Source organism: Morone saxatilis, unplaced genomic scaffold (genome assembly GCF_004916995.1).
Source record: "Morone saxatilis isolate NCDOM2014 unplaced genomic scaffold, NCSU_SB_2.0 Contig2, whole genome shotgun sequence".
Taxonomy (NCBI): domain Eukaryota; kingdom Metazoa; phylum Chordata; class Actinopteri; family Moronidae; genus Morone; species Morone saxatilis.
The window spans coordinates 4,338,546-4,354,813 of NW_023339762.1; the positions used below are offsets into that span (position 1 = coordinate 4,338,546).

The following is a 16,268-nucleotide window of genomic DNA, read 5'->3' on the forward strand; positions in this document are numbered from 1 at the left end:
CCGCCATCTGTCATCCGTTGTCTTCCTCTGTCACCCCCCCCACTCATTTTCACTCCCTCAATCCAATTCAAGGAGCTTTATTGGCATCATAAGATGAATTTTACTGTCTCTTTCTGGAACATTTGTCTTCCTCTTACTAATTCCACACTTTTGATGCTACTCCACAAACTCTGCAGCGTCCTGTGCAGGCTCTAAGCTACAAGTAATGGTCAGTGTACAGTGAGTCCAGTACACCCTTTCATATCAATATTGAATTCAAGGCCATGTATTCTTTATTACCTTGCTCATGAACAAGCAGGCTGAGACTGAACGCTACTCATCCCAGGCTGGTTTACAAGCACGGTGGAGGTGAGAGTGTTGGGATATAAGGGACAGCCAGCCTAATAAAATGACTGAAAAGTATCCATACAGTGTGAGATGGCCTTGAAAGTGACTTTTATGTGTATAGTGACACCATGTGGAAATGCCCTGTAACAGATTAAAACATCAGCATGCTGTGGTATTGCCGATGCAGCAGGAACTACAACTGGAAAGCTCTCCTGCAAATTAATATCTTTAAATAGATCCAAAATATGGATTTAATCCACTTTTCACAAAACAGATTGTTCAAAAGGAAAACATATGTGCACATGCACAATTCCATACATTGTGACTACACAAATAAACATATGGTTGAGTCTCGTATGATGTTTGCAGACCATAGTGAAGCGCCTCGATGGTCAATTTTACTCTATTGTGTATTGGAATTACAGAAACGGAGCCATCTGCATGTCTGCTGTGAATTAAGTGGCCTAGTTGATCCCAGAAGGAGATCCATAGACCACCAGGGGTCCCTGAGAGTGTCCCAGTGGGACCCCAGCACATACAGTGATAACTTAATAAACTATAATCTAGCATTTTAATATTCTAGTTCAGTATCATTCACATTTTGCTCAGATATGTGTTGATGGATGGTAGAACTGTGCTCAGCATCACACATTCTCTCAGATGTTCTTGCTTGAGGCATGATCATATCAAATGAGGGTCAGATAGGAGTCATCATATTTGTAACTACTGACCTGAACTTAGAGTGAGTTATCTGGAAGAATGCCTCCCAGACTTTCTAGTAATTTTCCAAGAGAGAAGTCAGCACTTTGACAGGGGGACTTCTCTCTGTATCCAGGAAGTGACGGTGAGAACTTTAATGGGGTCGAAACAAGCCGAGGGAGGTCGTCCCGTCTCTACAAAAGAAGTTGGGTGGAAGAGGAGATCCATCATGCTAGCCAGAAACAGATGGAGGTGCACAGGAAGCTGGAGGATTGGGCCTTCACAATAAGAGCATACAAAGTGGGCAATGGGAAAACATGCATTATATAAGTTATTAGCCACTAAATTCCTTCCTCCATTCATATGTTTGTCTTCGCAATGTTAAGGAAATGCATAAGATCTGATTATAACTAATGTTATCGCTCATGGCTGTGGGCCCTAGCCTCAAATAGAAAGTCATAACTAGATACTTTGGACAACTGCTGGAGGAAATGTGGACCACAAATTGGAAACCACACTCATATTTTTTGGTCATGTCCAGTGTTAAGTAAGGCTTTGAGGAGAGAGCCAAAATCTACTTGTTTCAAATACTCTCAAAGGCTGCTATTAAATGTATCACAATAAGATGGTTGAAACCCAAAGCTCCAACATACATAAAAAAATATGGGAATTGTATGAGATGGAACAAATCACATATGCGATTAGATCGCAAAGACCTAAATTTACAAAGTTGGTACTAAATCTCGATAGATGTCAATGCAGATAGAAATTCTGTAAATGATGGAAAGTGAAATGATCCCCAAACTGTATTGTAAGTTTGGAAAGCTGAAGAAAAATAAAAAATGCATTATAATGTTACTAGGTATCATGCCATTTAAAGTGCTTAAAATCTGCATATTCCTAAACAAATGTTAAATGAGCTAGCACAAAAAAGTAGTAGTACACAATAGTACTGGAGCTTTTGTGGGGCCCTGAAGTTCTGGGGCCTCCAGGCAGTGGTCCTGTTGGTGCAGTGCTGGATGTTACTTCTTTAAGCTTGATAGATAACACATACAGCATGGGAACGCTGGACCTCAATATTCCTCACTAATATGACTTTCCATTTTAAGTATCTTCAGTTATATTACTTATTTGTCTGACATTTGTACATAGACATAGTTATTTATAACAACATACATACGTACATAGACATAGTTATATATAACAACATACATATGTACATAGACATAGTTATATATAACAATTAAAAAAAAACACAGCTCAAACAAGCTAAAATATACAAAGTGTCACATTTAAAGAACTTATAAAAACACACCTCAAGTGTTTGGTTTACTTTCTCCTTAAAAAAACATTTAGTTCCACATAAAGAAATATCTAAATTAACTATAATCTATCATTTTAATGTTATTCCAGTTTTATACGATTCAAAAACATTTAGTTCCACATAAAATGCAGCTCAGAACAGCGTTTTATTTTGAAAACGGCAACCGGAACACCTGTGTCGCAGTGTGTGTCTTCTCGCGGCTCTCTGGCTGTGGGAAGGTGGTCCTGGTCGAAAACACCGCACAGAAAAGCGACCGACGGGGCAACTTTGCGTGTTTTTGTAGAGTCCCTTCATCCTCAAAACAGACCATAAAAGTGCGGAATTGAGCCAAAATGTTGCTGACAAAGGAAGTGATGGGTTTGACCTGTTTGTCATCGGGAATAAAGTTGGGAAACTACGAGGTGAAAATGGAGAGCCCAGCTGAGTGAGAGTGGGGTGAGGAGGCTGGATTTGGCAGAAGTTGGGAGTCCTGCCCTGCTGCTAGCAGGCTAGTTAGCATGCTTAAACACTCCGCTATCTCGGATAAGGAATGAGGTGAGGTTGAGTTTTACACTTGTAATGTCGGCTTATTTGTGGAGGTTTTTACACACTGTTCAGGTGTTTGCAAGAAAAATAACGGTCAAATGTGTTTTTGGCTGAAGAAAAAACATTGACAACTTCAGGCCTGGTCTTTTTCCCCCATTTCTTTAAAGTTAACTAAACTTTAATGCAGTTGTTAAATTCAGATATAACTGTGCTGCGTTCAGAGGACTTGAACTGTGTGTTTGGGCGCTGTTTCCAGCCAATTTCCTCTTGCTATACATGAATAAGTAAAGTAAGTTGACAAACATTTTGTACTGAGAATCTTTAACAATGTATGAAGCAGACTTCCAACATTTTAGACTCGGATAAGAGTGACCATCTGTGATAGTGCAGCTATTTCTCCCAGTGGCAGAGCTGCCACTTGTTTTCTTGGCCATTTCAGTGTGTGGATAGCTGTAATCAGAGTTTGGCTGAAAGTTTCACAATATGGCCTCATCACGCAACTTCCATACAAAAAAATGGTGTCACTTCAGTGCTCAAATGATCAATGTGTAAGGTCCGTTTCTGCCAATCACTGACATTCCTAAAGGCTGCCCCTGTCCTGTCTGCGTTCAGCGTACACTCAGTATGACACAGTGCCCGTATGTTTGCTGAGCCTAACCATAATCAGTCAGGATTCATATTTCATTTTATGTTCTGCATTTCAGAGCTTCCCTCCACTGTTCTCCAGCCTGTGATTCTCCAGGGGAGCTGCTTTATCTGACCGCTGCTGACAATGCAGCTTCTCCCAATGGATCCAAGCACAGCTGATGATCTTATTTTCTGCGGATGTTTTGACTGAATCTTTCTGCAAAAAGACCACCACATTTAAACCTGTTTTTAAAGAGCCCCTCTCTCTCCTCAGCCTGTCACTCATTTTCGTACCGTGAGCCTCCATACTAACTGATTTTATCTCAGACATTCATCATATTAAGCCATCAGAGATGGGGCCCTGGTAGGTTCTTCAAGGGGCTTTAGGTGCCCCCCTGCCTGCCGACTGTGCAGCCTGGCTGCGTGTGTGAGACCCACCGGCAGGGGCCCCCGTAAAAGATCTTGTAACAAAAAGCAAACCAGCAATACAGCACTTGCTGATGGAGCCGAGACACAACGTGCTTGCCCAAAATATATTCATGAACTCTTGGACTTTTTAAACTGGACTTAAGTGGATGTATCGGGTGTAATCATGAACTCTGACTGCTGATGCCAGCTCATCGGGACCTGAGTGGGTGTAATCAGCTTTATTCATGAGCCCTCTTGTCTGAGTCTGGGTAAAGCCTGGATGTTGGATGCCCTGAGTGTGTTGAATCAGCTGTTGCGGTGATGAGGCAGGGCTCCTGGTGGCCTGTGAGGCTGACGGGGCAGTGGCCCAAGGTGATGTGATGGGGTGCAGGAACAGTAAGGTCCTCCCTGAGCCTCCAGGGGATGTTCAGTTGGACCTGGTCAAAAAGGTCAGTAGCACAATGTTGTTATTAGCAATGCTAATGCTATTGTTACCACCATAGATGTTGCTACTATCCATAACAGCAGCAGTCATTACTGGCAATAACGGCATTCTATTGCCTCTTACTTCATGCAGATGCTTGGATAGAATAATTTTTCACCTCCCAAGTAGTCCAGTGAGTAACATTTAGGTTTTAGGATCTATGGGCAATAACTAAATATAATATTCACAGGGTTTGTTTTTGTTCCCTGGGAATGGAACGTTTATATCTACAGATGTTGCTGGAGGGTGAAGTGAGAGGGTTAAAATCTGCAATTACACCACTAGATGTTACTGAATTCTACACATTGGACCTTTAATCGTCAGGAAATAACTTTGAAAAATGTCCCAATTTCCCAAATCCCAATGTGAAATCTTCAAATGTGTCTATTGTCCAACCAACAGTCCTCAAAGTCATTCAGTGTACAGTGATATAACCCAGATCAAATCAGCAAATCATTAAGTCTGATAAGCTGGAAAAGCATTTTGTTCATTAAATAACTTAACAGTCCCTCCAGGACTTTGCAGGCTTTTTTTGGGATTATTGTTTCAAAGTAGCTTTTATAAAATTGTGATGGAATGATTTTAGGCTTACATTTTTTTTGAATTGCACAAGAAAATGAAAATTGCTAAAATAGTAGTAATTTTTAAAATTTCTATAATTCATTAAAAATCAAAGGGAACTTGTTCCAGTGAGAATGAACATCAGTTTGGCAACCTTTGGCTCAACATTTTGTGCGGGGGACTGCAATGATTGGTGAGACTCGCAGTAAACTACAGTGATTGCAGAAAAAATTTGGGTGATTGGACAAAAGTGGAAGGTTACGCACAATTCTCTGGAATCAGTTGAATTGTGTTAATTGTTGTGATCACAACATTGCAACTTCCTTGACGGACTCACTTAAACAATTGATTGAAAATTCATACTGTTGCTTTTGTGTCAGTCAACGAGTCAACTAACCCTTTCACCTCTGTGTATTCATTTAACAAACAGGTCAACTCTGAGTAATTGCGATGGGCATTTTTTCACGATCGTATGCAGACTTTAATGAGGGACAAATCTATACCTATAGATCTGTGGTATGTCAAACTGTTAGAGCCACTACAGATGGGGAGTGGGTGACCAGGGGGAAAAATGGAGTGGAACAAAGTCGAATTAATATGATTTATGTAGGGAAAATAAACAAATGAGTGTGCTGACCTTAATTTCACTTAAATTCAACTCGGATCCTTTTTTTTTATTAGTTTTGGTTTCCCTGTCATTGTTAATAATTGCTAAAAATTGTGGGGTGGTGGGGCATAAACGTTTTTTCAGCTTCTGAAGGGGCCCACGGCAGGAATAAAAATGACAACCGCTGCTAGACTAACTATTAGAGTTAGACCAATTAATCAGCCAGACTAAAATACTGTCAATATTAGCTTATTGTCCATAAATAACCTGACATTAGAGAACAGAACTGGCAAACTAGGTCTGAGGTCATTTATAAACAGTGTTCCCATTACAAAGATTGTGCATCAGAGAGCAAAGACATTTGATTTTCGACTGTGAAATGTCCCACTCAGCATGTTTTTGTAATATAATTATATATATGTAAAATATTGATATCAGTGTCGGCCTTAGAAGTCCAGTATTGGTTGGGCTTGACTAACTATAGACTAAAAATCTATGCACACGTTTTTACTTCCACAGTTTGCTTCCACTGAAAAGAACAAACCTTCGTTGTTCTACTCTGGTTTGTCATTTGCACCTTCAATGAACTTTGTTCCTGTATTTTTTAGGTTGATCCTCCCCCACCTCCTCAGACAGATATCTATAAGCACTTCATACGAGGGGATGGCACTAGGAGCAAGATGGGTGTGGCCAGTGGAGGGGGAGGAGACAAGGCTGACTCCACCTCCCCGTATCAGGCCCAAGCTGCCACTCCCACGGCTTCCGCCCACCCCCCCAAGGACCCGTCCGAACTGTCGGACCCTCAGCGGAAGAAGGTGGCAAAATACCGAGCCAAGTTTGACCCCCGGGTCACAGCCAAGTACGACATCAAAGCTCTGATAGGTCGCGGGAGTTTCAGCCGGGTCGTTCGCGTGGAGCACAAGAGCACGCGGCAGCCATACGCCATCAAGATGATCGAGACCCGTTACCGGGAGGGGAGGGAGGTGTGTGAGTCTGAACTGTGCGTTCTGCGCCGTGTCCGTCACACCAACATAATCCAGCTGATGGAGGTCTTTGAGACGGCGGAGCGTGTCTACATGGTCATGGAGCTGGCCACTGGAGGAGAGCTCTTTGACCGGATCATTGCCCGCGGCTCCTTCACAGAGCGGGACGCCACGCGGGTGCTACAGATGGTGCTGGACGGCGTCAAGTACCTCCACACTTTGGGGATCACTCACCGAGACCTGAAGCCAGAGAACCTGCTCTACTACCACCCTGGGGCCGATTCCAAGATCATCATCACTGACTTTGGTTTGGCCAGTAGCAGGAAGAAGGGGGACGAGTGTCTGATGAAGACCACCTGCGGCACGCCAGAGTACATCGCCCCGGAAATCCTGGTGAGGAAGCCCTATACGAACGCTGTAGACATGTGGGCGCTGGGGGTGATATCGTACATCCTGCTGAGCGGAACTATGCCCTTCGAGGACGACAACCGCATGAGGCTCTACCGGCAGATCCTCAAGGGGAAGTACAGCTTCTCTGGAGAGGTGAGGAGTTAAATCTGACACACACTCTCTCTCTCTTAACACACACACGCACACACACACTCACACACACACTCACTCACCAGCAGACTTCACCCATATTTGGAATACATTCCTCACACCGCATGAGGCTTTGTCAACAGATTTCCAAGAAGTTCTGCTTTTCTCATGAGGTGACACGGTTTCACACAGACACACACTCATTTTCAAACACACTCCTGTCCTTGCTCTTCATCTCACAGCTCACTTCCATTTCTGTCTCATGTACCTCTCCCTTTCCTTTTACCTTGCCATACTCGCGCACGCTCATTCATTTGCTCCGTCTCTCGAGTCGATATCTTTGTATGCCTCTCCCTCTAAGTGTGTGTGTGTGTGTGTGCGCAATAATTTATGCTCAATCTGTGCATCTAGTTACAAGAGTGCTGAGTAGTCCGTTCCTTTGTTTCATAGCGTGGGATGTTTGTGTTGCCAGTGAGCTTTACAAAAGGGCCCCTTAGTTAATGTTTGCCCCACATACAGCCACTCCAGCGCAAATAATAGCTGAGTAGTTTTGTAATATTTAATGAGGAGCAGTTAAATCATCTCAGTTTTCCGGGGATGTGTCCAGATTTGAACATCTCCAATGTCCGACAGGTAAGATAAGGTCAGATCTGACACATTTAATAATTGAAATCACTTCCAGGGAGCCGGAATTTTAGCTGAGGTCTGCAAATAGTACAACCGTGCTGCTGGATGAGTACCAGGATATGTCCAGCAAGTCGTCCTTGGAATCAGTGAGAGAACTTGTTACTGGAACCATTATGCATTTTTTGGATGATATACTGGTTGTTGAGTAGATATTATGGTCTTGGTCACATAAAAGACTATAAACTTAAAAAAGGAGCAAGATTTCTGATGAGAGCAATGACAGAGCAGCCTTTATTCTCTGTCAACATGAGGACAGACAGGCCCAAAAATCCATATTTCATTTAAGAAGCATAAACAAGCTGTAATAACAGCACTGACATAGTTTAACCTTATAAAGTTGATATAACGAGCTTTGTAGCAAACTAGTTGCCTACGTACACATCCAGCAGTGATGTTTATGCCCACTTGGTCAATGTAATATTCACTCCTTTTAGCTCTGGCTTTGGTTTCTACTAGTTCATGAAGGAAATATCTGTTTAGCTGCTAAAGTTTCCATTATGTTATTTGTATGTAACTTTATCTGTTTGCTGTTTGGTGCTGGACAGGTAGTGTGTTCACTGAAAACAGCTGCCTTAACAATGAAAAACAATGCTCAAAAACACTGTATTGATTTTTGGGTGTAAACCCCCAACCACTAGATAGGATTTTGATGTTGGATGTTACAGAGGCTGGGATACATACAAATGCACATCCCACTGGTTGCATAACATAGTCAACTTTTTTTACTTTTTTTACATTTTATGAATATAATGCATTGAACATTTTCTGGTACAGAATATAAATTCTCCACACCAGACTCTACAACTCATACAACCATACAAACAACAAGAAAATACCACAATATGCTGTATTATAATATAATACAGTACAGTTTATTAGTACCTATTAGTAGTATTGTATTGCCATACTTTTGCACATACGCAGCCCTACATGGAAGGGGGATAGTTTTCAGTGGGTTTGTCACTACGAGCAACCCAATTCACGTTTTGTTCACATTGAATTACATAGTCATTTGACCCATTGCTATTATAAAAACATTGATTATAGCCATTTGAAATGTGTTGTCTGTAGTGTTATTAACAAAGTTATGCTTACATTTGATCCAACTGCATTGTGTGTACGCTTGAGTCCTGACAAGCGAAATGGTACACTGTTTACATCCATGCCTTTCTATGTTTTTTGGCACATTACTTATTACTGCCACCAACAGTCTATCATTAGAATAGCTTGTACTTCTGCGCATACTCATAAAAAAACATTTGCGTCGAACAGTGCTTACGAAAAGACAGAAAGTTCTTTATTTTCAGGCGTGGTTATAGCAACGTTACATACTGGACCTTTAAGAAGACCCCGTCCTGAGGGTAAATGAGAGGTGGAGCTGAGGTTGGGCAGACTTGAATGCATTTCCCTTGGGGACATGTGTCTTTACGGCTGTGATAAATAACGTTCACATTTACAGCTGTAGACCAAGAGCTAATGACAGGCCAGACAATGTTGTAGGTTGAGGAGAAATGTATGTCTGAGGGTTATATATGTGTCATGTATCTTTAGCCAGCCCTGGTGATTTACCTGCTGTGTGGAGAGTGGGGGAAGTTGTCTACTGGGAGACTGAAAACACAGCTGGTTGCCAAGCAGGACATCATGTACAAACTGTGTGTGTGTGTGTGCGCAGAAAGGCATGCTGTGTTGATATTCCCAATTCTTGTCTATGTAGGGGGTAAAGTTTGACTCACTACCAGTGAGAGAGTCAGCAGCAGTTGTCAGGAACATTTGCTTTAAAGGACCTTTTTATTTACATTGGATCTTTTAAGAACATGAAATTCTGTTGAAACAAAATGTATACAAACAGGCACACTACCCCACACCCTTTATGGAGTCTGACATGAGAAGACAAAGAAGACTCATTATCAAATGGAGTGGAATAAAACAAATGCCTAATGAGCATGTTTTGTTAGTCAGTGTTAGAGCTCATAGTATGCTCCTCACGCTGTACGGCACTGTAAGACGCTCTTAGCTTTATATCACTCTGCTGCCCTCTTGTGTCCAGTGGACAAAGTTCTGCTGATGCCAAGCAAACTTTAAACTCTAAAAAAATGATTTAAACTCTCCCTCCCCCCAAAAATGTTGATGTTTATAGACCTTTTTTCCCAGCAGCCATTTTGACACATAATAGTAGGGTAAACACAGGTGTTACCAATGATCCTAATTAATGTTCTTTTCCATTCAGGTCAAGGTTGTGAGTGTTGGCTCACTGGAAACTCTCTGCTACACTAAATGGACCTTAATGAACCTTAAATAGTATCACTGGTAACACCTGTGTTTAACCCACTATTTCATGTCAAACTGGCTGCTTTGAAAAAGGTCTTTTGTGCTTTCTCTTGGATGTTTGACTGACAGAATGATGCATGCACAGTGAGTTTTCACATTCATCTGTTGAATCCTGCTCTTACGTATAATAAGAGATCATGGTCCAACTTGCACACACTCATAATGACACCCAACCATACAGGTTGTTCCACTCCATACTTTAACGGTACTCTTCTTGGTTCTTCATTTATTTTTCTTCTTTTTTGTGTATTTTATTCTATGTATGTACATAGCCTTTATTTAACCAGGTAAGTCCCACTTCACAAGATTAAAATCTGTTTTTCAACAGTGACCTGCCCAAGAGAGTAATATGAGTAAATAAAAGAGTAATGGAATTTAGGGCCCAGATATGCTCTCCTGATTAGACCAAAAACAACACTGTTGTTAAATTAGGTTGGTAAATTAGTTAACTTGTTTACTTCATACCAGGTCCCAGGCTAGTTATTAACTATACCGCCTAAATGTTAGTGATTGCAAAACTAGCTAACAATCTGGCCAGAGGATGCTCTGACTGTTTCACACCCACATTTTAGCTAAAGCTAAAGGCTACTTGAACCCATGTATAATTCAGTTAACTCTGTGTGGGCTTTAGGTTGCTAGCATATACAACATCTTGTGTCCAACAGTTAAACTTCTTCATTGAAAAAATTCACCATCTATGAACGTGCAATTATTGTTCTTTTCAGGAGTATGAAGATAAACAAATTACCTTTCAAAGCATGGTCAAAGAGTATTTTTTGTTTGTCTGGGGTGAATATTTTAAAAATATTCAGGTAAAATCCTACACTAGAAACATTACGTTATGTTTTCTGTGATTTTTTTGAATCCACTGTATTCTCACTCTCTAACATATACTTACATTCACATATTGAACAGTGAATTTCCATAGTAGGGCTTTCATTTCCTCCTCTCACTTCACTCTCACTTTCTCCTTAATCTTCATTTTTTCCTTTCAGTTTAGAAATTTTGACTTTCCTGGCAAGAAGAGCTCAAGTAGTACTCAAAAATATTAACAATGCTTCTTTACCAGAAATAGACCTTTTTCACAGCAGCCATTTTGAAATGAAAATAGCAGGGTAAACACAGGTGTTACCAAGGATACTAATTAAGGTTTTGTTCCATTTAGTGTAGCAGAGCCTGCACAATAGCCTCTGTTTGACCTGAATGGAACAGAACCTTAATTAGTGTCATTGGTAACAGCTGTTTACCCTACTATTTTTATGTCAAAATGGCTGCTGTGAAAAAGGTCTATAAATGCAATACAATTCAGCAATTGGTCTCTGTCCCTACACCCCAGTTACAGAATAACTGGGTCTGGCTATATACAGAACTGACATTAAAATTTCAGTTTGTTAATTATATTCTTGTCTCATGTCTGTGTCTCTCCAGCCGTGGCCCAGCGTGTCCAACCTGGCCAAAGACTTTGTGGAGCGGATTCTAACGGTGGACCCCAGCGAGCGGCTCACAGCTGGCCAAGCCCTCAAGCACCCCTGGATTGTCAGCATGGCTGCCGCCTCCTCCATGAAGAACCTGCAGCGCTGTATATCTCAGAACCTCCTGAAGCGGGCGTCCTCACGCTGCCACAGCACCAAGTCGGCCCAGTCTACTCGCTCCAGCCGCTCCACCAAATCCAACAAAGCCCGGCGGGTGAGAGAGAAGGAGCTGCGCGAGCTGAATCGGCGATATCAGCAGCAGTACAACGGCTAAAACGGGGGCCGTGACCGCCGACGACTGTAGTAGACTGCTTTTGGAGGGGAAACAGCACTACAGTGACTGACCTTTTACAATGACTACCACCATTCGAAGTTGCTGCCAGTGTTAGAGGCCAAAATGGCTTCATGTCCCAAATCATTGCCTTAAAAAAGTGGACAATAACGTGACTTAATCCATGACTAAGGTTGACAGCTGCCAGTTGAGACTATAGTCAGAAATGATCATGAAGACAATGTAATCTATGAATTCCTATGGCAGCGTGTCTCCTGATGAGCACAGAAAAGGACACACCAGTAAGGTTTTGAAGTGTTACATCATCTCTCCATCCATTCCTTCACTTTCACTCTGGCAGGATGGTGCCTTTCACTCCTTTTGCTTTTGTTCTTTCAATCCCTGTGTCTCTACATATTTATTTATTATTGTTGACATGATTATTAGTCTCCATTCAAATGGTCACTGGATAATGACCTTCCACGAGGATCTGTTGAACAGAGTTCTGGGTACTGAAGTTTGTAAGAAGAAAGGGATACTTTAAGAAGAGGGGAAAACAAATTCCCCTCACTCATTCCTGATTGAAAATTGCTGTGAATTTATTGTTGTACTAATTGTACAGACCTTGTCTTTAAGATGTGGGTTTCGGAAACACTGCAACAACAACCACACACTTATAGGTCAAAATTAAGGCGTATTTTTTGTTAGTCAGTTCTAAGCTTATCTAATCTTGCCATTGTTGCTCCGGTAATATCATCGTTCTAAAGCTGTCAAAAGATTGTGAAGCTGTTTTGTGTCAGTGTTAAATCCTAAATGTATTGTACCAGACATTAGGCCACACAGCCCCTCTCCCAACAATTTATTAGATCAGTAGATTGACTCATGAAGTACCTGCTATGATCCCTTCCTGTTGTAGAGCACTATTCTAATAAGTCACTAGGGTTCGAACCCTTTTGTGTTTGTGCATGTTTATTATGTGTTGCAAAAGCTCAAATTGCCTTGAGCTGGAATGAGCTAGAACCAGGCCCGATAAGCGGTAACGATGTGTACGCGCTTCCCAAGAAATATCAGCCCAGTCAACCAGATGGTGGTGCTGTAATGCCCAATAATTTACATCGTAAGTCTGATTGACTAGAAATTGCAGTGAAAAAAACTGAAAACCAGTAATATGAATAGAACGAAAGAAGGATTATCACTGTATAAACACCATACTGGGTACACAGCATTACGCGAGGTCAGTCAAAAAACATGGCATCCATCAAGAATGTGTTCGCAAAGGGCAGGCCGAAGCATTTTAAACTCGACCCATAGAGGGGGCCACAAACGTAAAAAAACGGTAGGCTAGAATTTCACAAATTGGGGACGAGTATTAACACAATCTGAAGGGCCATTTTGAGTGGTACGAGTGTGCGTGGCCTCTTACATATTTGTCCATAACTCAAAATGTCTTTGAACAATCCCGATGAAACTGGAGACTTTTAACAGAATCGAACTAGCCAAAGTGACTTTGCTCGGCATTGTTAAGCTTTGATTTTTGCCGATTGAGCTGCATCAACATGATGAGCGATATTTGTCTTTAAAACGGTATGTGGTCATTTAGGGCGTGGTTTTACAGTTTCATTGTTTATTACAGTGGGAGTGGCACACGTATGCAACATTGACAGCAAAGATCTTTGTTGTAGAGAGCTGCCTCCGGTTGCACTAGCTCTTTGAAAGTTCGGAGTTGGTTATAACAAAAGTGTAGGTGGAGATTTACACGTCACCAAATTAAAATGGGTTGCACCACACAAAGCAGTTCTACAAATTGTTACTAAATATTTACTACAACCTGTTCGTAGCTAACTGAACCCACCGACAAAGCTAACATTAGCTTGCTAATATCTGGCGCGTATAGATTGAAGAGGTGTCTGAAGACTTAAAATTACATTTCACATAAATAACACGTTATACCTTAATTTACTAAATGTTGTGCCAAAAATGATGGTAATTTTAGCTAGGTTAGCATAATCGCCTCTTTGTCACTCATTCAGAACTGCATAAACACTGCTAACTCAGAAACATGAAATATAAAATAAAACAATGTGATGCCTACAGTCACAATGGCTGTTAAGTTTAAGATAGTTTAAGAAAGCTGTCCCTTTTGGAAGTTATGCTACAGCTTGTGATGCTACAGCGAGTAGTATCACAAGTGTGCTACCAGATTAAGTAAATCACTGCTCTTAAACAAGCTGTTTGTTACAATAACTTATGAACTCACTTGACTCACAAACTCATTAATGGATTTATGAATAGCAGGTGCAACCCAGGCACCTACCTACCATGAGAGTCCTAACATGTTTTCTAGCTAGCCTCTATTCCACGGACATTTGTTTCTCAGTGGGTTTTCTCAGAAGAACATACCGCAACATATCAGCCATCGGCATGCTGTCACAGTAATTGTTTCTCAGTTAAAGTTTTACTAGCCATCGTCAGGGGTAGTAGATAGCCATTTGGCGCAGAATATGGAGAGAAAATCCAGGAACATGATTCTGTTAGTGGAACAGAGGCTAACCAGGAGAGGGTCGACGTCAACATTTCAGCTTCCATCGGTTGCGATGTACAGTAGCTGTGGCAGGTTGTGGAGAGCCTGCAGAAACACAACCATCCTAAATCTGTATACTACTCTCATGAAATGAAGGAACATTGTGAGAAGCATGTAGATGTGAATCAAATGACCGTTAGTATGTATGATTTATAAAAGATTCTGAATTACAGAACCACGCAACCAATGCAATCTTATGCACAAGTTTTCTTAAGATTGGTTCGTAAGTGCACTTAAATCTGAATACAGTTAAAAGGCTTGCTTAGAGATGAGGTCTTGTTTATGAAATCCACAGTATTGATAGTAAAATAGGTTGTAGCTCTCTTATATTCTGCACTGTTTTAATTCTGCCTTTTTCAGTCTGATTCATAACTAGTCCAATGCAGTCCAATATATAGTGTGGATGGTGGGCTTCCTTGCAGTAGTAAGGTTTTGTGACTTCTGCATTACTCAGAGCTGTTGATGTTATAGCAATAACCTGAAATGAGAGTAGACTAGGGATTTTGGTTTTTGTCATATTGTATAATTGAAATGGTAAAATGCTGCATTACAGTAAAGGGAATTTTCTGAACTTATTAAACAGTGCAAGCAAAGTGAAATGAATAATAAATGCGACTGATTGTTTGGCCATCCTATGTTTAAATCATGTTTAAATGATTGATTGCGAATAATTCATCCCCAACATGGTCAAAAATGTGATATTTGATTAATGAATACTTCCCAAAGATAGCACAACTTAAAGCTTCAGAAAGTTCCTCTGAGCTTCAGACTTCTTTTATCTGACAAAGCACTTGATCTATACAGTTAAATTTAATTTTCCTCTGCTTTTTTTATGTATTTTGTCCCTTCAGAGTAAATCAGTTGCTACAGTGTGGTCTTTTCTTCTTTATATGAGCATTTTGCTGTGATCTACCCCAGACTTTTGAAGTGTGTTGCTGTTGTGAACTTTTTAACACGTACTGGAAACCTAACCGAGCCATGTCAGCTGACCTCAGTTCTTCCTTTCTTTTTGACCTTTGCTTTTTCCAGCATACTCTGAAATCTTTCTCTTACTACTCTTTCCATTTTCTATGATGTCAGATTTAAAGTCTTTGTCCCACGGCTGTTATCTGTCCCAATGTCTCTTGATGGGATTAAAGTACTTATAAAAGACCTTAAGTGACACATTGGAACTGGTATTGGTACATTCAAATCTTGACTGTGTACATTTTGATATACTCGACCCAAAATGTGTCCTTTTAATATCAAACGCATGCACTCTGTGGCCTTAAAAAGGTTAGTTTAAAAAGTGCTTCACAGACATAATCAGTGGTCATGTTAAAGATCTTGGGTGAAGTATTGGATTCAGTTTAAGGTGTCAAACTTCCTGCAGCATGCAGCTTAATGAGGTGGCCTTAGTTCTGTTAGATAGTTCATTGATTGCTCCTTATCATTGATAGCATCTATGTGAAATAAACATTTGTAACCCGTTATGAAATCTTCACTCTTTGGCTCACAGTCACAAAGTAATCATTTAGACTCAAGGAATTGCTGTGGTTGAATTAGTACAAACATTGCTGAGTGCCTAGTGTATATCATGTTCAATGAATAACCAAATCAGCTGTTTTTGCAGTGTCAGCACATTTGTAAAAGTGTTTCCTGTCATATTTTTATATCTGTGATTTTATATAAATGCTGTCGTCCTAAATGAAGTAGCCAACTCAACACTGTTACCTGAAAACAGTCGTTCATCTTTTGTTATTGTGTGTCTAAATGAATGATAACACTTTGATTCTTCTACCATTAACTTTTTTTATTTTTTTAAACGGTGAGTTGTATGTGCCAATAAAATACTCGAACCTGAA

At 40.7% G+C, this 16,268-nt stretch overlaps 1 protein-coding gene across 1 annotated transcript; it reads left to right on the top strand.

Annotated features, from left to right (window-relative positions):
• Window positions 1-2,519: 2,519 nt before the first annotated feature.
• pskh1 (protein serine kinase H1) lies at window positions 2,520-16,268 on the top strand. The gene is made up of 4 exons (XM_035664838.1): window positions 2,520-2,884; window positions 3,580-4,359; window positions 6,171-7,088; window positions 11,529-16,268. The coding sequence occupies exons 2-4, from the start codon at window positions 4,291-4,293 to the stop codon at window positions 11,844-11,846; spliced, it is 1,305 nt and encodes a 434-aa protein (XP_035520731.1). The 5' UTR covers window positions 2,520-2,884; window positions 3,580-4,290; the 3' UTR covers window positions 11,847-16,268.

Coding starts and splice junctions, on each gene's coding strand:
- pskh1 (XM_035664838.1), top strand. CDS start 4,291: ATGGGGTGCAGGAACAGTAAGGTCCTCCCTGAGCCTCCAGGGGATGTT. Junction 4,360..6,170: donor AGTTGGACCTGGTCAAAAAG/GTCAGTAGCACA, acceptor TGTATTTTTTAG/GTTGATCCTCCCCCACCTCC. Junction 7,089..11,528: donor AGTACAGCTTCTCTGGAGAG/GTGAGGAGTTAA, acceptor GTGTCTCTCCAG/CCGTGGCCCAGCGTGTCCAA.